The sequence below is a fragment of the Arvicola amphibius genome, chromosome 8 (genome assembly GCF_903992535.2).
Source record: "Arvicola amphibius chromosome 8, mArvAmp1.2, whole genome shotgun sequence".
In the NCBI taxonomy this organism is placed as follows: Eukaryota; Metazoa; Chordata; class Mammalia; order Rodentia; family Cricetidae; genus Arvicola; species Arvicola amphibius.
Window position 1 is genome coordinate 104,551,245 of NC_052054.1, and position 23,273 is coordinate 104,574,517.

Below are 23,273 nucleotides of genomic sequence, written 5' to 3' on the forward strand. Positions count from 1 at the left end.
GCCAGTCCCTGGGGATGAACAACTGCGCTTGACTTTGTTATATGCGCCGTGTGTCGTAAGAAATAGAACAGTGTGCTCATCTCAGTACCGAGGGCATCGTGGCTGCTATGTAGGATTCCTGGTTACAGCTGAGGGATCTAAAAGTTTGTGGAGGATACTCCCCCACCTCAGCCACGTGTGAGTGCCCCAGCTCCTCATCCCTGTGGGCACATTATCTCGCTGCTTCTCCTTGGCTTGCGAGTGGGGTGACAATGGCTTCTCCTTCCAGCTTCTGGCAGCCAGGCCTTTTCATGGTCCTGTAACCTGAAAGATTTTGTGAGCTATTCTGTTAGCCAGGTCTTCTTGCATATACTTCGTCAGTGGCTCTGTGATACAGGACACTTGTTGAAGGTTGGGTTTGGTGTTCTGGACCAGGGAACCTCGGACCCTCAGCCCTTGCACTTCATGGCTGCTAAGTGGGAAGGTCCTTGTCACCCCCGGTTAGGCACTGTGGCCCAGGCAGCTGTCAATGGTGCCACTGCTGGGTCCAGCTCTGTTGGCAGGCCCCGTGCTCACAAGATTTCAGCCCCAGGGGCTCAGTCTTGAGCCTGGATTCCCCATAACACCTTACTCCTGCCAGAGGTTCTGCTTGACTAGAGGAGGCTTTCCAGACCCAAGCCTGTGGTGTGTGCCGGTATCAGGCCCTGGCTCTGCAGGCCAATCACCCTAGAGATGAGGAATGTCTGGCAGAGTGAGGTATAGGTCATCCCACACCCCTCACTGTTCCGTGTGGCTGCTCTGAGGACCAGAGCGGGCAGAAAGCGGGCATCCCAGGGGTAGAGGGACTCTTCTGTTCCCGTGACGCCCTGCTGAGAGGAGCTGTGGAGTTGTCCTGACACAGTCGCTCACCCGAGCCACTGCCCTGACCCAAGACAGTACCCACAGGCCCTCAGAGTGTCTGGGAAGCCGAGTGCTTGGCACCTGAAACTCAGGCTGATCCTTGGCAGTGTTCAGAGCCCCTGTAACTCCTGATGGTTTACTGAAGACATGGGGACTGGATGGTGGGTCTGAACGATGGCATCAGTGGGTAAGGTTCCCACAGCCTCTAAGGAAACCCAAAGCTTAAGAACACTCCAAGGCCTCTGACATTATGGCTCATGCTTTCCCTGTCCTGCACCTGCCTCCAGACATAAGCAAATGGGCTAACAGCAAAGCCATGGTTAGAGCTTCAATGCGTCCCCTGAGTTGGGGGCTAGAAATTAAATCCCCAAGTAAAGTGTTGAGAGGAGCTTTAAAGGGGGGGCCCTAGGCCTTGAGGGCTCTGTTGCTATGGTGGGATTCTGTCTTCCAAATGAGTCAGACCTCTCTTTTCTCGTGCATGTGAGCGTGCCGTTGGCTCTCCCCAGGCAGCAGCATGTTGACCTTGGACCTCCAGCCTCAGAACCGTTAGAAATCTTCTGCCTCTATATTCCCACTTGAGTTCCTGCCTTGACAAGTCCCATAGAGGGAACCCTGGAGATTCAAGCATCCAAGATTCAGGGAGTTTGAGGAACCAACCTGACATCGTGATCTGGGAGAAGTACAGAGTCCAAATTTTAATACAAGTAAGGTAAACGGCTGCAGAGAAAGGGCCCAGCCTTGAGTCTGCTGACAAAGGAGAGTAAACAGATCTCACAGGGAGAGTAGGAGCAGGCATGGAGGACAGTGAGGTAGCAAGGACCCTCTCTGAAGGACAAGTGCATTAGTCAGGGCTCACCAGAGAAACAGAACTTATAGAATGAACACACACACACACACACACACACACACATATGGGATTATTAGTATTAATTATTAATTGACCTACCAATGGAAGGCCCACGAATTCAGTGGCTGTTCAGTCCACAAGGCTGAGCGTCTCTGCTTATCTTCAGTATATACCAGAATCCCAAAGAAGTAGGCTCTAATGCCCACAAAGGAATGGACTTGCTAGTGAGAGCAAGAGCAAGCAGGCCAAGAGCAAACACTTCCTTCTCTCATGTCCTTTATGGAGCTGCCAGCAGAAGATGTGGCCCAGATTAAAGGTGGATCTTCCCACTTCCAAAGATCTGGATTAAAGTCCCTTCCCACCTCAAAGATCCAGATTAGAAGTGGGTCTTCCTACTTTAATTAAGAGAAATTCCCTCACCGTGCCCAGCCATTTAGGTTTTAAGTGATTCCAGATGTAGTCAAGTTGACCACCAAGAATAGCCACCACAAATGTCTAAGACTCCAGGCTCTGCTCTTCCCCCTGCCTCCCCTGTTTCTTGCCCCTTCTCTAAGTGTCTCTGATTCTTTTTCATATCCCTGTGCTGATGGTCAGGAGCTCCTCTGCTTCTGAAACCGCTTAATCAAGGCAGCCCCAAAAGACCTCACCTAACGCCCAGCCAGTCGCGAGGCCACGTGCAGTTCCGTAGGCAGGACTCCAGCAGCCACACTGTGTTAGTGGGGAGTCTTGCTGTGATAAAACACCCAATAAAAGCAAGGTAAGAAGAATTATCAAGGTCGTGGTGGCACGTATCTTTAATCCCAGCACTTGGGAACCAGAGGCAGTCAGATCTCTGTGAGTTTGAGGCCAGTCTATTCTACAAAGCAAGCTCCCGGACAGCCAGGGCTATGTAGAGGGGACTCTGTCTCAAAATAACAAACAAAAGAGTTTAATTTGGATTACAGTGTGAAAATATATATTTCATGTGTTGGGGACGGCAAGCGGGCAGGAAAGTAAAGTGGCTGGCCACAGTGTGTCCACAGTCAGGCAGCAGAGAAAGATAGATGCTGGGGTTCAGATTGCTTCTGGTCCTTTTATTCAGTCCAGCCCTCCACCCCTGGAGTAACACTAGCCCCATCGGGATGACTCTTCCTGTTTCAATCAACCCAAGGTAGAAATTTTGTCACAGACTTGTCCCTAGGCGATTCTCGATTCTGTCGAGTTGAGGACATGAACCACCACCCTTGGCCTCTGGGCCCTGGTCCTGCCACCTCTCCCTGAGGCAAGTTGGCTCTGAGCGCGTCCACAGGTATCCTGAGGGGTATGGTGCTGATTCAGCGTCTCCCTTCCCTGGAGGACAAAGAAAAGTCTACATTTATGCTGGGGGTGGGGAACATGCTGCAGAAGAGGACACGGGACATGGCTGCTCCTCACAGCCTGGCAGGGAAAGCTGGTGTGTGTGTGTGTGTGTGTGTGGTGTGGTGTGTGCGCACGCGTGCCCGTACACACCTTCCCTCACTCTCTCCAGGACTCTCTTCAGAGGGACCCTAGCACCTGGAGAGTCACCACCTTCCCATGTCCTGACCCTCCTTCACCGCCATCCTCCCCGCTCCTTGTCTTGCGTGCCCAGTGTCGGGCATCGGCATCCCTAAGAACGGGACCTTCTTGTAATCCTTTACCCCTCAGCCCCAACTTCACCTCCTGGGACAGACCCACCTTGCCAATTCTGGCCAGAGTGCCTTTCTACCCGTAGGTAAAGCAGTGCCCAGGTGGTGGGCAGTCATGCCCAGATTGTCTGTCCGATCTCTGTGGCACGCTGGGCCCTGAGCCATGCTTTCTTCCTGAGCCTCCCTCCTCCAGCCACCCACAGAGCCCACACTGCCATTCTCACTTAGGAAGATGAAGCAGTTATCGCTGACCTCCCGAAGCCAATGCATTGTTGGCAGCCCAGCTGCTCACAGCAAGCAGACATGTCACACTCGTCACCAATGGCAGGGCCACCTGCACTGGCCTTCTGGGAAACAGCAAATGTGAGCCAGTTCTTAGCCTGCACAAAGAATCCAGGCAGGGCGTCCTGTGATTCTCGTGGTTCTTGGCAGGTAGCAAATGGAAAAGCTGAGATCTAAGAGCACCACTGGGAGACTAAGCTGTGATTCATGAAACTTAGGTCAGTCTAATTGGGTGACTGAGGACACCATCCAGCAGTCAGGCCCACAGAGCAGCTGCCAGGGAGGAAGCTACGGTGTTGCTAACTCATGAAGTGTCCCAACGGCTGCTAAAAAGTTTTGTAGTCTCTCCCCCCCCCATACACACACACACACACACACACACACTATACATACTCATAAACACATCCATACATATACTCATTCACACACTCAGACTCTTAGCTACTCATACACACATTCTCACACATTCACATGAATACACATTCATGTGTGTGTGAACAAACATGCACACAGAGTCATTTTTTCTTGAATGTGATGGGATAGCTGAGACGAAGTAAAGAATCCAGCATAGTGGCGCAAGCCTTTAATCCCAGCACTTGGGAAGCAGAGGCAGGAGGATGTCTCTGAGTTTGAAGCCAGCCTGTTCTACAGAGCAAGTTCCAGAACAGCCAGTGCTACATAGAGAGGTCCTGTCTCAAAGAGGAAGGAGGGGGGATTTATTTTGAATCTGTTTCAGAGGTTCTGGCCCATACTCCACTGGCTCTCTTGCCGTGGGCTAGGGATCAGGTTGAATCCCATGGCAGGAGACAGCTCACCTCATCACAGAAAGCAAGGAGAGACAGGAAGAGTCTTGGACAGGAGCTACCACCCCCGGTGACCTACTTCTTCCAGCTAAGCCCATATCCTGAAGTTTCTACCATCTCCCAAATAGCAGCTGAGGACCAGGCTTTCAACATGGGAGCCGGGGGTGGAGTGGAAATCTCATATTCAAACCACATCTATATATACTCGTGTGTGTGTGTGTGTGTGTGTGTGTGTGTGTGTGTGTGTGTGTGTGTGTGTGTTGATTTTTGGAAACAGGATTTCTCTGTGTAGCCCTGACTGTCCTGTAGACCAGGCTGGCCTTGAACTCAGAGATTTAGCTGCCTTTCCTTCCCAAGGTGCCACCACCGCCTGGCCCACATACACTCTTTAAACCCACATTCAGGCTCACCTCACTACCTGGTGTTGCCTGAGAGGCGTCACTCAGTGTGCCCTTCTCTGCTCCCTTGGGTTGCAGCTGCATCCGTGGTGTGATAATCACCCCTAGAGCCTGGTGCTGTACCCGTGCAGCAGGTGCCCAGTAAGTGTGTGGCACAGATGACTGGCTGGATGCCCAAGTGAGGAGCACACAGGGCCTGGGTCCCTCATCTCTCATTTAAGTTTTTTTAGGGGTTTTGTTTGCACTAGGGATTAAATTGAAGGCCTTCCACATGGTGGGCAAAACCCCTACCACTGACGCACGTGCCCGGTCCCCTCATCTCTCCTGTATAACCATGTAAAGCTTAAGTGGCTGAGAGTCAAGGCAAGATTGATGAGGAGAAGACAGCTGCATTGATGTAGCAAGTAATGTAGCCTGCTAAATAAAGAGAAACATCCTGGTCAAGGAAAATTCACAGATGACTAACCACCTATAAATGGGTAAGGCGGGGAAGGGTGAGTGAATGGGCTCAGCCAGCATCAGTAGTGACTCAGGCCAAGGCCTGCTGGGTGTCAACCACAGCACAGCCAATCCCGAAGTCCCCAGACCCTGCTCCTCATAGTCACTGGGACAAATGCTGTCTTCAGCAGGGTGCACTTGCGAGTATAGTCCCCAGTGTCTCAGACAGTGTCCTTAGAGCCATGCCATCTGATAGATGTGCCTCTCGTGTAACTGTGTGGGGGTGGTGGATCCCTCGGTCTGTGATAGGGTCATCTGCAGTCAGTTGGGTCAGTTACACGTATGAGTTTGGAGCCTGGCCGCTCAGTTATCACAGCATCCTTTTGAGAAATTAAACTTAACAGCAGGAAGATGAGTTACTAATGCGTTTGTAGCAGAGAAGCTTCCAGAAAACGTCATCATGTCCAACGTGACCTTCTTATCTGAGCTGCATACAGGCAGTTATAAAAACCAAAGAAGAATTTTCAGCCAGCATTTGGTCCCAGGGCCACAACTCATGGCATCTTAACCCTATTGGCACTGTCTAAAGTCAAATGCAGCACGGGGACCTGGGGTCTGGTGTGGCTGTGATATCTCTGTAGACTCTCTTATTGTTGCTGCAGAACATCTCCAGCTTACAAATGCATCCCCTGTCTCAAAGGGCCTCACCAAACCTACTGGCTGGCAGGGCTTCACAGGGAGAGGTGGCTGGAAACACCCAGTTAACCCTGCTTTGCCTGGACCCAGCCTGGCAGGAGACATAACAGAGCCAGGACGTGGAAAACCCTTTGACTGAATCTGGGTTGTCGCATCATCAAGTCACATGACTTTGAGGGGTTGGTCACCACTCTGCATCTGTGCTCTCCCCGTGAAGGTCTGGAAGACCCTGAGGATAAATGAGACAGCGTGGGAAATCCATCGCCCACCTCAGCCACACCCAGGCGCATGTGTTCTGGGGACAGACAGCAGCCCCTCCCTCCCTTCCACCACCCCTCCTCTCTCCCTGGAACCTGCACTGCAGGACCCCTGACCATTGCTGCTGTCTGTCATCCGTCTGATGGACTTGTCTCTGAGGACTGCTATTGCTTATTAGCTGCCAGGAAATGATAGAATTTACCCCCCCCCACCCCCCCACACACAAGAAACTGAAGCAGAGCTGTCAGCAGGGCCATTCTCCCTCCTGAGCTCCAAGAAAGGAGCCTGCCTTCCTCTTCCAGTCTCTGGCTACAGCCCGGTCCCCACCATTGTAAATTTTTTAAAAATTACATGCAGCACATGAAAGCAAATGTCATGTGATAGAGCTCAGGTGGGAGGTTTTTTTATTGGGGGAAAGTGAGTGGAAAGGGGGGGAGGGGAAAGGGGGAACAGCCTCTGGGGACAGGAGTAGCAGAAGAGAAGAGAGAGATGGAGGGGAAAAGGGAGGAAGGGAGGAAGGGAGGGAGGGAGAGAGGGAGGGAGGGGGAAAGAGAGAGGTGCCCATCCTTCATGTATCTGTGTCTCCCTTTTTCTCCTTTTCCTTTCTAGACATGAAGGTGTCTAGAATGATGGTTAGTTTTAAATGTCAGTAGATATAATCTAGAATCATCTGGATTGTCTCGATCAGGTTGGCCTGTTGGCCTGTCTATGGGGGGTTGTTTTATTGCCTATCAACACAGGAAGATCCAGACTAAAAGCTGATGGTCCCATAGCCTGAGCTTGGGTTCCAGACTGTATAAAAGAGGAGAGGGTGAGCTGAGTAAGCGGACATGATTCATTCTCTCGGCTCTTGACTGTGGGGGTGACTAGCTGCTTCAGGTTCCTACCTATGATGGGATGGACCTGGAAGCGTGAGCTGACTACACCTTTCTTAAAGTTACTTTTGTTGGGATGTTACATCACAGCGACAGAAACAAAACTAATCACCTAGCGTTGGGGGGTAGGACCCACCCTGACTCCGGAATGGTCTCACCTCAAGACTTTCAACTCAAGCACAGCCACCAAGACCCATGTCACTCCAGGACCCAGTTGCTGATCCTGGAGAACAGGGTGTGAACAGAGATTTTTCAGGGGTCAACAGTTTAACCGGCTACCTTGTCCCTTCAGGCATCTGAACAAATCCTGGGAGAGTGATTAGGAGAGAGGATGGGCCTGGCTCCCATTGGTTTCAGGATAGGATGTTCACAAGCACTAAAGGCAAGCTAGTCAGACCTGCTTCTGGGGAGTTTTGAATCTATCACTTCAGCAGGACGATAACAGTGTTGATAGGTGCCCCTGAAAAGTGAAGTAGATTATATATATATATATATATATACAATATTCTGTCTGTGTGTATGCCTGCAGGCCAGAAGAGGACACCAGACCTCATTACAGATGGTTGTGAGCCACCATGTGGTTGCTGGGAATTGAACTCAGGACCTTTGGAAGAGCAGGCAATGCTCTTAACCTCTGAGTCACCTCTCCAGCCCCTCTTTTTCTCTTTTTCAAAATGAAAATGTTTTTCTTGATTACACTATAAAATCAGATGCTAAAAGAAATAATAGAGGCTTATTTAGGATTTTTTCAGATAATTTAAAAAAAAGTGTAAAAGTTACCCCAAATCACACCCTTCCTGATTGGCATCTTGGTCTGTTTTCTGTAGAATGGGGGCAGGCGGGGTCCTGCCACCTGCTGATTGTCCCTCCCATCTCTGCACCAACACTCATGGGCAAGAGTCATCTTTGCCACTGTCTGGCTCTGTCATTACTAGGTGTCCTGGTGGCAGGCTATGACACTGTGCTTCCCAAGGATGGAGGGCTCTCTCCTTTGCACTGGCGTGGGTTGGCTTCTGCCACACATCGGCCACCGCAGGCCTCAGTAGCTCTGCAGCTACGAGCATCCTCAGCTCATCTTAGCTGTAACCACGAGGTCTCTCCTGTGTCTGCACAGGCCATGTTCGAGCTAGTCACCTCCGAGGCTTCCTACTACAAGAGCCTGAACCTGCTGGTATCACACTTCATGGAGAATGAGCGGCTGAAGAAGATCCTGCACCCGTCCGAGGCTCACATCCTCTTCTCCAATGTCCTGGATGTCATGGCTGTCAGTGAGCGGTAAGCGCTGGAGGGCCACCTCCTTCCATCTCTTCTCTATGCCAGGGTGTGTTTTGAATGCTTTGGATTTTACATAAAGAAATAGGATAAAGTTGTAAATCTAGGCGCTGAAGAAATGGCTCATTGGGTAAAGTACTTGTCTTGCAAGCACAAGTTTGATCCTCAGAACCCACATGGGTGTAGTGGGATACACTTGTAATTCCAGTGCTGGGTATGTAGAGACCGGAGAGTCACTGGGTCTGGCTGATCAACTAGCCAGTCTAACCTAATTGGTGAACTTCAGGCTCAATGAGAGATTGTCCCGAAAAACTAGGCAGATGGCTCCTGAGGAGTGACCTCTGACCTCCACACACAAGTCAGCACACACCCAGATGTAAGCCCAAAAGCCCACCATCTTCTCCAGCAGGTTGGCCAGTGGTACCCCCTCCCCTGGTCTCTTCCCATCAGCCTCAGGGACCTGTGCATCCTTATGATGCTGTGAGTTAGAGGAGACTCCCACACTAGTTGGAGTGATGTTGAGTTCAATCTTAGGCATGAAACCCAGATGTCCAAGGTCATCTGGGAGTAACTGCTTACCCTGAAGTGCCAAAGCCTAAATCCCCCTGCAGGCCAATGTCAATGAAGCCCAGATTGCTACTTCCCTTTCCCCTCCCACGAGGCATCTAGGAAAGGATGTGAGATCTGTGTTTCCTGTGGAGGAGGAAAAAAATTACGACAAAGGACTCACTTAGAAATGTCCCAGTAACCTGGGCAGCCAACTTTCCCGTTCAAATGAGGCAAGAAATGGCCGAGGCAGCCCTCCCCTGCAGTGGAGGGTCCCTCCATGTCACATGTGGAAGCCCAGATGTTCTTGTTGTCTGCGAGGGGACCCCCAGTTGCCCCCTTTGCACTGACACCTGCTTTTTCTCTGTAGTCTCCCCCTCCTGGTGGCCATCCTATCCAGCCACTATGGCTCGGTGAGGCCAGAGCAACCCATGAGGTCCTGAGCTTGCTATTTACTTATCAACTCGAATTTTAACTTGAAAAATCCCAGAATACAGAAGTAGAGACACCACGTGTTGGCTGCTGGCTTAATTAGTGGCGGGCATGAGGTCAGTCTAGGTTCATCCGATCCCTGCCTTTCCCAGTACCCAGGGGACCGTTGTGAGGCACAGCTTGACTGCCGCTCTGCTACCTCAGGACACGTTGGTACACGTGTAGGAGATAATGATGAGCCTCGTGCCTCCTCCCTCTCCATGTGCTCCTGATGGTATTATCCACCTAAAAAACACACACACACACAGCCTGTTCATGACTGTGCTCAGATGCGCCTCTGGGACGTGGAGACCTGCTCACCTTGTCAGCAAGCGTGCTGGTTTGTTTAACCAGGCAGGCTGATTTGCAGGTGCCTTCAGCCCAGGATCTGCCTCTTGCAGGTTTTTGCTGGAGCTGGAACACCGCATGGAGGAGAACATCGTCATCTCGGACGTGTGCGACATTGTGTACCGCTACGCAGCTGACCACTTCTCAGTCTATATCACCTACGTCAGTAACCAGACCTACCAGGAGAGGACGTACAAGCAGCTCCTGTGAGTATTGCCGGGGCACAGCCATCCTTGTCTGGGAACTCACCAGAATTTGGCCAGGCTGGTGATGGCATCCAAATCCCTGTGAATCTGTGTCACTAGAAAACCGCAACTCCACCTGTACTCCGGAAGAGTCATCTGAAGTCCCCAGTACCTGTGTCTAGAACAGGCAGTAAAGCCTTGTAGGAGAGAATGTGTAGCTCCAGGAATATGATCCAAGGTCCAGAACATTGGAAACATGGGTGTGAAGTCGTGGGGAATGGCAAAAGTGAGCAGGAAGCCTAGTGATGCCTGGGAACTGGGAGCCAGTCTCCCATTTCACGAGCTCGCTTTGCACCTCGGGGAAAGGCTTCCCTTGTGGTACCCACCCATGTTAGAAATAAAAGATTCTCTAGTAAGGGCACTGGGGAAGCAAGACCAGGTTTGCAGTCCCGGTCACAGGCACAGGGGTCTCTGGAATGTCCTGAGAACAAAGGCAAGGTTGGGGACCTCATTAGGACAGCCAAATCTATACAAGTTGCCTGAGCTTGTCACGTGACAGCAGCTACTGTGTTGAGAAGCGCAGTCCTGTGGCAGTCACTGAGAAACAGTGCTTCAGCTGGCCCCAAGGGGGAGTTTTTAGGGCCGTCATCTGTGACAGAGAGATCCCTATGGCTTCTAGGCGCTGTCGTAGCTGCCGTGCCAGGAAGGTGTCTGTGTGCTGTGTGCCCACTGTTCAAACAGCACCTAGATTTTGATGGCTCTTCTACCAAGCCACACTGTTAGTTAAAGTGGACATTTAAATGTCTGAGTATCCAGGCATTTGGATGCTTTCCAGCAACCATTTGGAGAGTGGAGGGAGTCCGTGCTACTTCCCAGGTCAAAAGGCAAGCAGAATAGGGGTTCGCGTCTTGCAGTTCCCGAGAATCCCCAAGATAGCTGGTCACTCTGTCACGTTACCCTGTGAGTGCAGTTATCCCTGGCCCCACTAGAAACAGGTACCGTGTGTGCCCTGATGTCTGCTGCTGCCCTGCAGTAAGTCTCTGGCAGTCATCTCCCAGGCCTTCAACAGCACTGTGCCACATGCCCAAGCCCACCTGTCAAAAAATAGCCCAGGCTCTCCTGGCAGGTGCCTCGTGCCTGGTGCGGTTTCCATCTCTGCATCACTACGTGGGTTTACCTTGCCACGGCTTCCTGCCGGGTGAAGTCATCTAATTGTATGTCTGATTCATAACCTTGACTACAATGGGATTCTTACCCCTCCCACACAAATCATGCTTTGCCAAGTCTTCATGGCCTGGCATATGGAGCCACTATTGTTATTTGACGTTTACATGAACGGTTTATTTTCCATTAAAAAGAAATAAGGTGGTGGGGGGAGATAGATCTCAGCATGCGCCTGTGGTTTGTCTGGTCTCTGGGAGGCTGTGTGTGGGGAAGGGGAGCATCTCCTATTCACACCTCCGGGGCCTGAGCTCAGAGACAGTTCCCTGTGTCTGGATCTTCAGACAGGAGAAGACAGCTTTCCGGGAGCTGATCGCACAGCTGGAGCTGGACCCCAAGTGCAAGGGCCTGCCCTTTTCCTCCTTCCTCATCTTGCCCTTCCAGAGGATCACAAGACTCAAGCTGCTGGTCCAGGTGTGACCCCTAACAGTGCCCTGGGCTCCGCAGGCCTCCCCTGCCCAGGCTTTTGCTCCTTCCAGCTCCCTGCTAGTATTTTAGGGAATCTATGTGTTAAACTTAGACCTGCCTGATCCACCAGGGTCCCCTGCTGCTTCTCACTGCCTCTGTGATTTGCTCTTGATGGGCTGGTGGCTCTGTGTTGCCAGAGAGTATCTACAGGCCCTGGGGACCCCATCCTATGAGGCTTGAACTGTCCTTTATCATCCTGGACCATGACATCCATCCCTGGCCTGACTGAGGGTCCTGTGCCCTCAGTCCATCCGGTGCAGGGTTGTGGGCGCTGCCTCTGTTAAAACTGTGCTGCCAGGGAGGGAGTGGGAGGGGACGTAGGAAGGGACAGGAGTAACGAAGCTCCACCCTGCCTTCAGAACATACTGAAGAGAGTAGAAGAAAGGTCTGACCGCGAAGGCACTGCCTTGGATGCCCACAAGGAGCTAGAGATGGTGAGTTGTTCCCTCCTGTGTGTCCCAGGGACCATTTCCCCTCCAGATCACTGTCCCTAGTGGCATCCTCTATCACTGTGTCCTCTTAGCATTCTGTTTATTCTGAGATTGACTTCTGCAATCCTGAAGAGTCACTGGGGCTGGAAAAAAAATCACACCCAATGTGGCTTCATCAGCTCCTTCTCTACACCACCATACCCCTTCACTGCTCTCTCTGTTCATGTGCCCAGGGTGGCAATGGAGGCACTTGCCTGGCACTCTTTACCAACATAGAACTCTGTTGTAATCCCCATGCCTGCCACGGTCCATTGTGCCAAACCATCCTCCAGGATCCAGCGTACACTGCTGTAGACCCTGACCCAGAGCCCTGTCCAGGAGCGTCACCCCATCCCTGGTCCTTGGAGAAGATTCCTTGGTAGGGATGGGTTGTGTGGGCATCAGCAGCTTTCTCTAGCCTTGGGTGCCCTTCAAGTGCTGTCCTGGGTACTTGGCTCATATCAATGATCCATATGCGTTCTTTCAGAAAATGAGTGTAAGCAAAATAAAGATACCAAAGATGTCTGACTGCCCATACTTCCTGCCAACAACGCTTTGGCCAGCACTCCTGAGCAGATGCCTGCATGGACATATGCATCCATACAGTTACATCAAACACACACACACACACACGCATGCACACATGCACACACAAGCATGCACATATATATCCATACAGATACATCACACACGCATGCACACACACACACAAGCATGCACATATACATCCATACAGATACATCAAACACACACACATGCATGCACACACGCACGCACACAAACACACACGCACAAGCATGCACATACACACTGACACCATGCTCTTTACAAACACACGCTGTGTCTAAAGTACAGCCTTTGCTCTTTAGTTGAGAACATGTCAATGATTTCAGAGCCCCCGGGTACACAGATATATTGTGCTTCGGTCATTGCTATTTCATGGACAATTTAAGTTGACGGATTTTCTCTTCTAAGCAACACTGCAAGGAACATCCTTGTAGTTGCTTCTTTGGGCTCTACACTTATTCACAAATACTGACCAGGCACCTGCAGCAGGTCAGGCTCTGCCCCAGACCCCATGAGCCATTTAAGGCTCTGTTTCTGGAGGTGGAGGCCCAGAAGTCTAGGGAATAGGAACATTATTGTTTCCTGGCTGCCTTCCAGGGAGGTAGAGAGCCTGTGCATCCCCAGTGGGTGAGGGATCAGCCTGGAAGAGCCTTTCCTTTTCCAGTCTAGCTGAAAAGGAAGGCCACTTCCTCTAGGTCTGGGATGCTGGCTTTCTAGTCATCCTCCGGACCCCACAGGGTGTCCCACTTGGTTCCAGACTGTAGCAAAGAAAGACCTGGAACCTATGAGGCTGATCAGTTAGTGTCAGCTCCTGGCCGTACCGGTCACAGTGGTAGCTGGAAATACTTGGCAGGCTGACCTAAACGTGTCCTCCCTGTCCCAGGTGGTAAAGGCGTGCAACGAGGGCGTCCGGAAGATGAGCCGCACCGAACAGATGATTAGCATCCAGAAGAAGATGGAGTTTAAGATCAAGGTAAGTCTGCAAGATCTGGTCAGCCTGTGCCCAGCCATGACGGTCACACCCTACTCTGAAGCATGGGTGGTCCAGCCTGCACTCCACCACCCCCCTAATGGTGGAAACTAGTCATCACGCACCATCTGACCAGGTTTATGCTCTGACAGCTGTGGCAGGGGGTGGGGCACAGCTGCCTGCCTGTGTTGGCAGAAGTTTCTGTCCCACCCAGTCCCACAATAAACACACAGAAACTATATTATTTGCAATACTGTTTGGCCAATAGCTTAAGTGTATTGCTAGCTCTTACATCAAGAATTAACCCATTTCCATTATTTTATATTTTTACCATGAGGTTCGTGGCCTACCAGCAAGGTTCTGGCTGGAGGCTCACTTCTTTCTTCTTTGGTGTCTCCACGGTGTCTCCTGACTCTGCCTTCTTTCTCCCAGCATTCAGTTTAGTTTTCTCTGCCTAGCTCTAGTCTGCTAAGCCACTGGCCAAAACAGTTTCTTTATTCATTAACCAATAAAAGCAACACTTCCTACACCATTTCCCCTTTCTGTTTAAATAAAAAAGGAAGTTTTTTAACTTTAACATAGCAAGATTACATATAACAAAATAGGTATCATGCAAGAATTACAGTTACAAATATTTATATCTACTTTATCTTTTATCATAACTAAGGAAAAGTATAATTATAACGATTTTTCAACTCCATCAAAGACTTCAGAAGGATATAATGTTACCTAAGTAAAGAGGAAGTGCATTTTAAGCAACTTTCAAAACTCTAGAAATAACAGAGACATCTCACTGCCTAAACAGTCACCCAAAGTTGTTCTGTACTGTTGGGGCATCCATATTCAGCCTCCAGGCCCATGGTGTCCGGTAGACTCTTCCATGAAGCAGGAAATTTCAAAGACAGTTCCACCTATATTGGCAGTTTGTCAGTCACTTTCTTCTGTGTCCTGAAGAATGTCTAGAAGACTCTTTCATGAAACAGGAACCCTAAAGGACTGTCTTGCCTTCTTTAAGCAGCTTCAGCAATCATTTTTTTTGTGGTCCTGCAAGTCCAGTTAATACAGCATAACATCAAGCAGTCCAGGCAAGAGCAGTTTCTTGCCCAAATGGCTAACAAACTCCATAAGGAGCCTCCTTGATTCCCATATTCCTCTTGAAGTAGATTGGTGCTGCCAGGAGAAGATGGGTCTCATTGTCATGAAAAGTCCTAAGTTCTTTTTTGTTTGTTTGTTTATTCTTTAAATACTGCTTGGCCCATTAGCTTCAGCCTCTTACTGGCTAACTCTCACATTTTGATTAACCCATATTTAGTAATGTATATAGCACCACGAGGGGTGGCTTACCGGGAAGATTCTAGCCTACGTCTATCTTGGGTCACAGCTTCATTGCATCTGACTCACTTCCCTTCTTCCCAGCATTCTGTTCTGTCTACTCCACCCACCTATGTTCTGACCTATCAGGCCAAGCCGTTTCTTTATTAATTAACCAATGAAATCATCAGATAGATAGAAGACACACCTACATCATTTTCCCTTTTTCTGTTTAAACAAAAAAGAAAGGCTTGCACTTTAACATAGTAAAATTACATATAACAAAACAGTTATCATGCAAGAATTACAGTTACAATATTTATATCTACTTTATCTTTTATCATAACTAAGGAAAACTATAACTATCTATCTATTCTTCAACTCCATCAAAGACTCCAGAAGGATATAATATTACCTAAGTAAACAAGAAATAAGCTACTTTCAAAAGAAAAGTCCTAAGTTCTTAAAACATTTTAAATGCCATATTCTGTAGTCTTCGAAAGGTTTGAAGAATGCCTGTCCATCTGAAATATAACTCTAGAAAACCCAACTAACACAACTACAAGCTTGACTCTTATAGATGACTGTCTATTAACCTGTGTTTCTTAATTATATGTTACATTTTTAAATGAGCTGCACAAACACAATACCTTAATCAATAGCAGAAATATACATATAACAAAATTGACTTTAAATTTGTATCAATAAAACAAGATCCATACCAACGCAAATCTCTATAGCATACCCCCCACTTTAAATGTAAAGAAATGTTTATAAATAATATTTGTGAATATAGGCATAGTTCTCTCTAAACTGCTTTCTGCTTTTTGTTGGGTGAAGTAATTTTGGGGGGTGCTTACAATGACCTTTGGAGGGGTCTTGGTCCATCAAACCACATTAGTCTGGAAGGATTCCAACAGGTTCCTATCCCCTGTGGAAACAAAAGAAGAACCTCTTTTCCAAAGCAACATATCCTTAGACTCAAATTTTGAAATCAAGATACCATTATGTTGGTTTATCTTAGCAGCCCCCAGAATCAAATATCTCTCTGCAGTAAATTCAAAGGAAACACAGTAGTATATATAATATACTCTCTGTGTATATTCAATCTTTATGTGGCTTGTTTTTCTTACTCTATTACTTTTTCAACAAGTTTATTATTTTTACCCCTCTTATCTATGACTGTCTATACTCTTTTATATTACATTTACTATCTCTACTCTTTTTCCTCTCTCTTCCAAGCCTATGTACATTTTTTTAAACACAATGTATCTCATTTAGAGGTCTCTTATGTCTGAATCTGTCCTATTGTGTATCTGAAATCCTTTTCTTTCCAGGAGCACCTCTTAAAATGCAAACAACATTACTAGGACTAAGCCTTTTGGATCTGCCCAGTCTAACATGTTGAAAGTCCATTCATTGCCTCTGAGAGCCATTCTCTCTGCCCCAGATCCAGGGTTGGGTCGCAGCAGGTCTGTGTTGCCACTAAGCAAGTTATAGCACTCTGTTTACAAACCCCATTTAAATGCTCTGTAGCTGGACCTCCCTAAAGAATCAGAGCCATTTGTGCTGGTGAACCAGGAAACCACCATTTTGAAACTGCATGTTTTTGTTTGTTTTTTTCTTCTGCTACTGCTGAATCAGGAAGACCTCTCTTAAGGAAGCTATGGCATGCTGCCAGCCAGCCAGGGGTGGGGGATGTGGCTAAACTCCGTTTTGTGTATGTGTGTAGAATTACTTTCCAAGCTTTCTCAGGTTTTACATGGATGTAGTCAGCCCTGTTGGTGTGCCAATTCGTTGGCAGAGGTTTCTGTCCTAACTGGTCCTGCCATAAACACACCAAAACTATATTATTTGTAATACTGTTTGACCGATAGCTTAAGCATATTGCTTGCTAGCTCTTACATCAAGAATTAACCCATTTTCATTATTTTATATTTTACCATGAGGCTCGTGGCCTACCAGCAATGTTCTGGCTGGTGGCTCCATGGTAGCTCCCTGACTCTGCCTTCTTTATCCCAGCATTCAGTTTAGTTTTCCCTGCCTAACTCTATTCTGCTAAGCCACTGGCCGAAACAGCTTCTTTATTCATTAACCAATAAAAGCAACACATATACAGAAGGACTTCCCACACCATGCCTGTGTGAATCTGCCAGTTTAGCCACAGAGGCAACCCTGAGCAGTCAGTGTGTGGAGATAGGGACTGTTCAAGGGATTCTCGGTGCTAAGAGATTTGCAAGTTATTTCCTTTCTCTAAGTTTCTGGTGACTTGGATATTGACACATGGTGCCTACTGATGGCCTTGGAAAGCTGTGCGTGTTGCTCAGGAGGATAGCAATTGTCTAGCATGAGCAAAAATAAAAGGGTCCCAGAGGTCAGAGGTCAAGGTTTGGGAGCTGAGCCTAGATGGAGGATGTGAAGGGTCTTCTGATACCTCTTGGGGTTATACTCACTGGGATGACTGCAGAGTGCCCAACTCCCGTTCCTGAGAAAACTGTCTGTCTACAGATGTGACCTCTTCAGCCCATGGGCACCAATACATTCTTTCTTCTGTGAGTTTGACCTCTTAGGCTACATCAAGCAAGCTGAGTTTAGTGGGATGATGCCCTCTCTCTCTCTCTCTCTCTCTCTCTCTCTCTCTCTCTCTCTCTCTCTCTCTCTCTTTCTTTCTCTCTCTCTCTCACACACACACACAAAGGCATGCAAGAACTAGCACACACAGACACACCAAAGCACAGGTATGCATGCACTAGCACATACAGACACACACATACACAGTCATGCATGCACTAGCACACACAGACACATACCAAAGCACAGGCATGAGCACAGAAGCTCAGATGTAAGTACACGGACAGCATAATACACAAAGAAACACAGCACACATGCACAGCAGCACATGTGCACAAATGCACAAACATACACGAGGAATGCATGTGTTCAGAAGCAAATTTGCACCTGCTGCTGTTTTGCTGCCAGGACTCTGGCTAGTGGTGTGTAGCACAGTGACCCATGCAGCCCTTGTACATGGTACCCCAAAGCTTTGTTCCAGCTGTGGTGTTTGTAGGACCCTTAGGAGGGTGCAAGGGTGATGCCACCTGACACTCCCTTTCCTCCCAGTCAGTGCCCATCATCTCACACTCCCGGTGGCTGCTGAAGCAGGGCGAGCTGCAGCAGATGTCCGGCCCCAAGACCTCCCGCACCCTGCGGACCAAGAAGCTCTTCAGAGAAATTTACCTCTTCCTCTTCAATGACCTGCTGGTGATCTGCCGGCAGATCCCTGGGTGAGCCTGCCCCTGACGAGCACTGGAGAGGGTAGCGGGGCAGCGGTGAAGCAGTCTTTAGGGTCAAGTTTTCAAAGGTCTGCTCTGCTCCTGCCCAGCTTTGGGCCACGATGAAACATCCCTGAACCTCAGTTTCCTTCCTGCCAATGTGGAAAGCCGGCACTGTATCTAACACTGAGCTCAATAAAATGGCCACTACCTTGCCACGCCCCAGGATGGGAGCTCTTCTAGGGAGCAGGGGACTGGCACCCTGGGATTCTTTGGATGGGGGTGGTAAAGAATGGCGAAGGCTATATGCTGGCTCTTCCAGCCAGCCAGAGGTTTCCCTGAGACCAACCCGTTCACCCTGGCTCCCTCGCTCCCCAGAGACAAGTACCAGGTATTCGACTCAGCCCCAAGGGGCCTGCTGCGAGTAGAGGAACTGGAGGACCAGGGCCAAACATTGGCTAATGTGTTCATCCTGCGACTGCTGGAAAATGCAGATGACCGGGAGGCCACCTACATGTTGAAGGCATCCTCCCAGTGAGTATCCAGTGCTACAAGCCACACCCAGTGACTCGCAGGTCAGTCTTTCCCAGGTAAAACAGGCCTCCACACACATCTGTAGGAGGCTTGTCTTTCAGTACGCAGCACCCACCCTTCCCATGGAGACCCTGTATAGAGGGCTTTTGCAGGTTGTTCTTGTTGGGATGTGGGTGGCAGGGAATGGCTGCACGTTCCTGGCTTTGCCTGTGCACAGAAGAGTGAGTCCATCTTGTCAAATGGGATGCTTACGGCTGACATGCCAGTGAGCCACTATCCCCCTCCTCCCCTTCTTGTCCACCCTCTGTGTGACCTCCAGTCCTTCACTCTCCCTGTCTGAGTGATCAGAGCAGCTGCTTTACAGCCCCAAGCCCTTGGGGGGATACGTAAGACAGTAGGAACGGCTTGGTGGACCGAGGAGCCCCAGCTTTCTCTTGGACCTGCCCAGGTGGCCTCATCTCCCTCCTCTGTGCTCGGCTGCCCCGAACCACGCCCCACCAGGAATTGCCTCCTGCCCTGCTGAGACCCTGGGCTTCTAGGTCACAGGACTGACTGACAGGAAGTGGTGGTAACACTCCCGGCTTTGCCACAGCAGAGAGAGTTCACTGTAGCCCATCTTTGAGAGCTAGCCTTGAGGACCTTGCAGATGGCGGCTCCTCACACTGTCGGGCTTCAAACCCCTAGCCTGGGAGGAATGTGCATGGGTTCCCTATGCAGCTAACTGAGCTGTCCTGGAGACAGGCTCAGAATGTCGCTGACCTGGGGGTGCACACAATAGGGAGGAGTTTGTTGGCTCTGAAGTTGGGGTGCTGTCTGTCCCCTTCCTATGTAGGAGCGAGATGAAGCGCTGGATGACCTCACTGGCCCCCAACAGGAGGACCAAGTTCGTGTCCTTCACGTCCCGGCTGCTGGGTGAGTCCCTGACTTAGAAAGGGGGCTCTCGGTGAACTTTGGTTAAGACTCACCAGGCCTCAGCTCCAGGGTTCCTTGACTGCCTGGTACCAATGGAAGCTCAGTGCCTGTGTATGCTGGCTGCCTCAGCTTCATTCGAATTGAGTGGTTAAGGAAGAAATGGAAGTCCCTGAGTCTTAAGAGTCAGGTGGCAGGATATTAGACCCAAACTCCATTGTTCTTTTGGATTTTCCAGTTGTCTAAAACTCATAGAAGACCCAAGGGAGCATGAGCCTGGCTTGTGAAGAAAGTTACTGCCCTCAAGCCAAGCTGCTCACTGGGTCACACCTGAGAACAAGAGGTTCTTCCTGCCTTCTAGGCTGAGAACCCCATTATAGCGAGCTAATCCTTTCCTCCCTCTCCCCAGAATTGCTGGTAGTCTAATGAGGCCTCCCTAGGATGTGAGCTCCTCCCTCCCAGAGGGGACCTTTCTCACTAATGTGCTGTCCCAGGTCCTGCTTAAGACTGGACTTAGCCACCTGCTGCTAGCAGCGTTGTCCCCTGGGCCACTGCCTGTCGTCCTTGCTTGTCTGGATGTGGGGCAGGGTGGAACCTGTGAGGGGGACACGCCATACCACTCTCCCATCCTGCAGACTGTCCCCAGGTCCAGTGTGTACACCCGTATGTGGCCCAGCAACCTGATGAGCTGACGCTGGAACTGGCGGACATCCTGAACATCCTGGAGAAGACGGAGGACGGTGAGGCTCCCAGGGGACCGTGCATCCCGGTCCACCATGCCCCTCGAAGGGGATGAAGGACTATAGCTTGGGTGTAGGACTTGATGGCACAGTTGGCAAGTGGGCGGGCAGAGCCCAGCATCCTTGCTAGTGCTGGCACTACCCAGGACATCCTGCCTGAGCACTGGGCCCAGCATCCTTGGCTTTCCTAAGACTTTCTTCCATCCTGTGAGCTGCCATGCTTCTTCCCTTTCCAGCAGGCCTGGCAGGTGTTTCTCTGTCTCTCACCAGCCTTGCCTATGGCCTCAGCCTTCCCCTCGGAGGGAGCTTAACCCTGACCTCAACCTCTTTGGTCACAATCTTCTGGAGTCGCCTGAGACCACCAGGCCATGAATCCCCGTTCCTGCCCACTCTGTGGGTAGCAGGCAGGATTAGCTCCAAACAGAGTTTTCCTGTGGCCCCTGCCCATTTTAACCCCAAGTAACCAATGTAGTAATCCCCACTTTTGTATATGAAATGTTCTTGATCAAAATCCCAGGAGCACACACCTGTAATTCCACCATTTGGGAGGCAGAGGCAGGAAAAAAAAATCCCTGAAATTTCATGAGTGGCCTGGCCACAGAGTGAGAACCGGATGTCATTACAACAGAGACCATCAAAATACCTGAAGAGAACAAAGACCCCTTCCTATTCCCTCCTTTGTCCTGGGCCATGATTGGGAAACAAAGTGATCTCCACAGTATCCTTCTGGGGGTCCTAGGGACCTCCCTGCCCTTTCCCCAGCATAATCTGCTGCCTCACACTCCTCCCAAGGTGGCCAGCAGAAGGCATACCTCTGACCCAGGTAGGGACAGGCTGTTTAGCAACAAGCCTGGCAAAAGACTTCTAGGAGAGAAAAGGCAACAGAAAATGTGAGGGCACTTGGAGACTCAGGGTGTCCCCAAGTTTATAATGGCCACCCCCACAACCCCCCCCCACCAGCCAGCAACCACTTGGCCCTCCAAGTGAAATTCTGAGAAAATATGTCCAATGAGAGGGTGCGCTCACTGTCCAGTGATCAGCTGTCTCCTACACTGGCCCCCTGGATGCCTCTGTTAGGGCTGGCCTTCCAGGTCTCCTCCTGTCCTGGCATGGGGCAGCCTCGGAACCCTCAGAAATAGGCTGCCACTCGTGGGAGAGCCTAACGCCTGGTTTTTCACATTCCATGTGTTTCCTAGCACATTGTAGGAACAATCCGAGCTTAGGTGGGGTGCCCAGCCACTGCCCTGTGGCTCAGTCCTTGCTTCCCAGACAGAGGGCAAGCCGAGCTAAGGAAAGCCCAGCCTTGTCTCCCCTTGACCCCGCTGCCTCCTTTACAGGGTGGATCTTTGGCGAGCGCCTGCATGACCAGGAGAGAGGCTGGTTTCCCAGTTCCATGACAGAGGAGATCCTGAACCCCAAGATCCGCTCCCAGAACCTCAAGGAATGTTTCCGAGTACATAAGATGGAAGACCCTCAGCGCAGCCAGAATAAGGACCGCAGGAAGTTGGGCAGCCGGAATAGGCAATGAACCCCAGCTTTGGCACTAGCCTGAAGGAGGGGTGTGGGCAGGGGGTGCAGACCCAGCAGAGAACCCCAACAGATACAGAGGGTCCTCGGGAGGAAAAGTCAGTGCCTTCCCAGGCAGCAGGAGTGGCTTGGGCCTGCACTGTCCCTACCTGCACTGTAGGGGGCACTAGCGTCCTGGTCACTCCCTTGCTTACACACTGGCAGTGATGGCTAAGTACACCACCACCTCTCCAGTCTCTCCGAGCTAGAAGAGGGTAGGCATGTTCCGGAGAGGCCCACACAGGGGTTCCCGGCCCGAGGCAGGCAGGAGGTGACTACTGTCAAGTTCCCTGAACTGCACGTGTCCTTCCCTACTTTGGAAGCCGTAAGAGTCCACCAGGCACAGCAAAGGGCCGCCCCTGCCTAAGGGAGCTTTTGAGCAGTGCTGAAGCTGCCCGCCCCTCCCTGCGCCTCTGCCAGCCTCTCTTGCACGGCCAAGCCCTGCCCTCAGCAGGCCTCCCAGAGCTTGGCTGAGGGTTCATGTCTCTGGCTCCTTGAAGGGCTAGATGTCGCTTGTGTCTCCTGGCCCCTGAAGGAGCCCAGGTGTTTTTTTGCAGAATGAATTGGTCACTGCATCCTTTATGGTCATGGTTTTGAGAAAAGCAAATATCATTTTTTTGGCTGCATTAAAAGAAGCATCCTGTATAAAGTAAGGGGTGGAGGCCTATTCTTTATCACCCCATGCGCACAGCAATGAGGCATTTGGTTCTGGGTTGGGAGGGGGGAGCCCGTAGGAGAAACCTCTCCCCAAGGAGGGGCCCTGCAAACACTTCAAAGGGACCAGCTAATATCAGGTCTCAGAGTGAGAATGGATTTGGGCCTCTGCTTATGGGGGGAGTCAAGAAAGAGCTCTCCGAGGGAATGGGAGACTCCTATGTATAAGTACACACTTACAAGGCCACAGGGACCCTCAGGTATCAGTCAGCAGTGGCCATTAGGGGATCTGACCCCAGCCCTGGAATGGGGACTCCCTCCCTGGTGCAGACACTGGCCTCAGATGTTCCTCTGTGCCTTCAGTGGCAGCTGGTTCCCGAGTGGCTGCACCTACCCAGGCCTGACAGCCACCCTTACCCTGTTTCTGTTCCAGAGTCTCCTCCAATTCTGTCCCAGGAAAGTGTCCAGCACACTGCGATTCCACCAGAGAGGAAACACTCTACTTCAAAACAGGCCTTTTGTTTGTTTAGTCTCTTGAGACTGTGTCCCAATATAGCCCAGATTGGCCTTAAAATTCATCATCCCGCCTCAGCATCCAAAGTACTGGCCTTGCAGGCCTGTGCCACCATGCCAGACCCAGAACAGGC

General features: G+C 50.4%; 1 protein-coding gene across 2 annotated transcripts in view; it reads left to right on the forward strand.

The window, feature by feature from the left end:
- The window catches only part of Ngef (neuronal guanine nucleotide exchange factor), a 94,258-nt gene extending 71,637 nt beyond the window's left edge, over positions 1-22,621 (forward strand). For both annotated transcript variants that reach the window (XM_038340089.2, XM_038340090.2), the window contains 10 exons: positions 8,237-8,397; positions 9,813-9,965; positions 11,450-11,579; positions 11,993-12,067; positions 13,554-13,643; positions 18,072-18,235; positions 18,602-18,757; positions 19,590-19,669; positions 20,302-20,406; positions 21,744-22,621. In XM_038340089.2, the coding sequence (XP_038196017.1) occupies positions 8,237-8,397; positions 9,813-9,965; positions 11,450-11,579; positions 11,993-12,067; positions 13,554-13,643; positions 18,072-18,235; positions 18,602-18,757; positions 19,590-19,669; positions 20,302-20,406; positions 21,744-21,934 (1,305 nt within the window). In that variant the 3' untranslated portion in view covers positions 21,935-22,621. The remainder of the gene's footprint in view (positions 1-8,236; positions 8,398-9,812; positions 9,966-11,449; positions 11,580-11,992; positions 12,068-13,553; positions 13,644-18,071; positions 18,236-18,601; positions 18,758-19,589; positions 19,670-20,301; positions 20,407-21,743) is intronic.
- Positions 22,622-23,273: the final 652 nt, after the last annotated feature.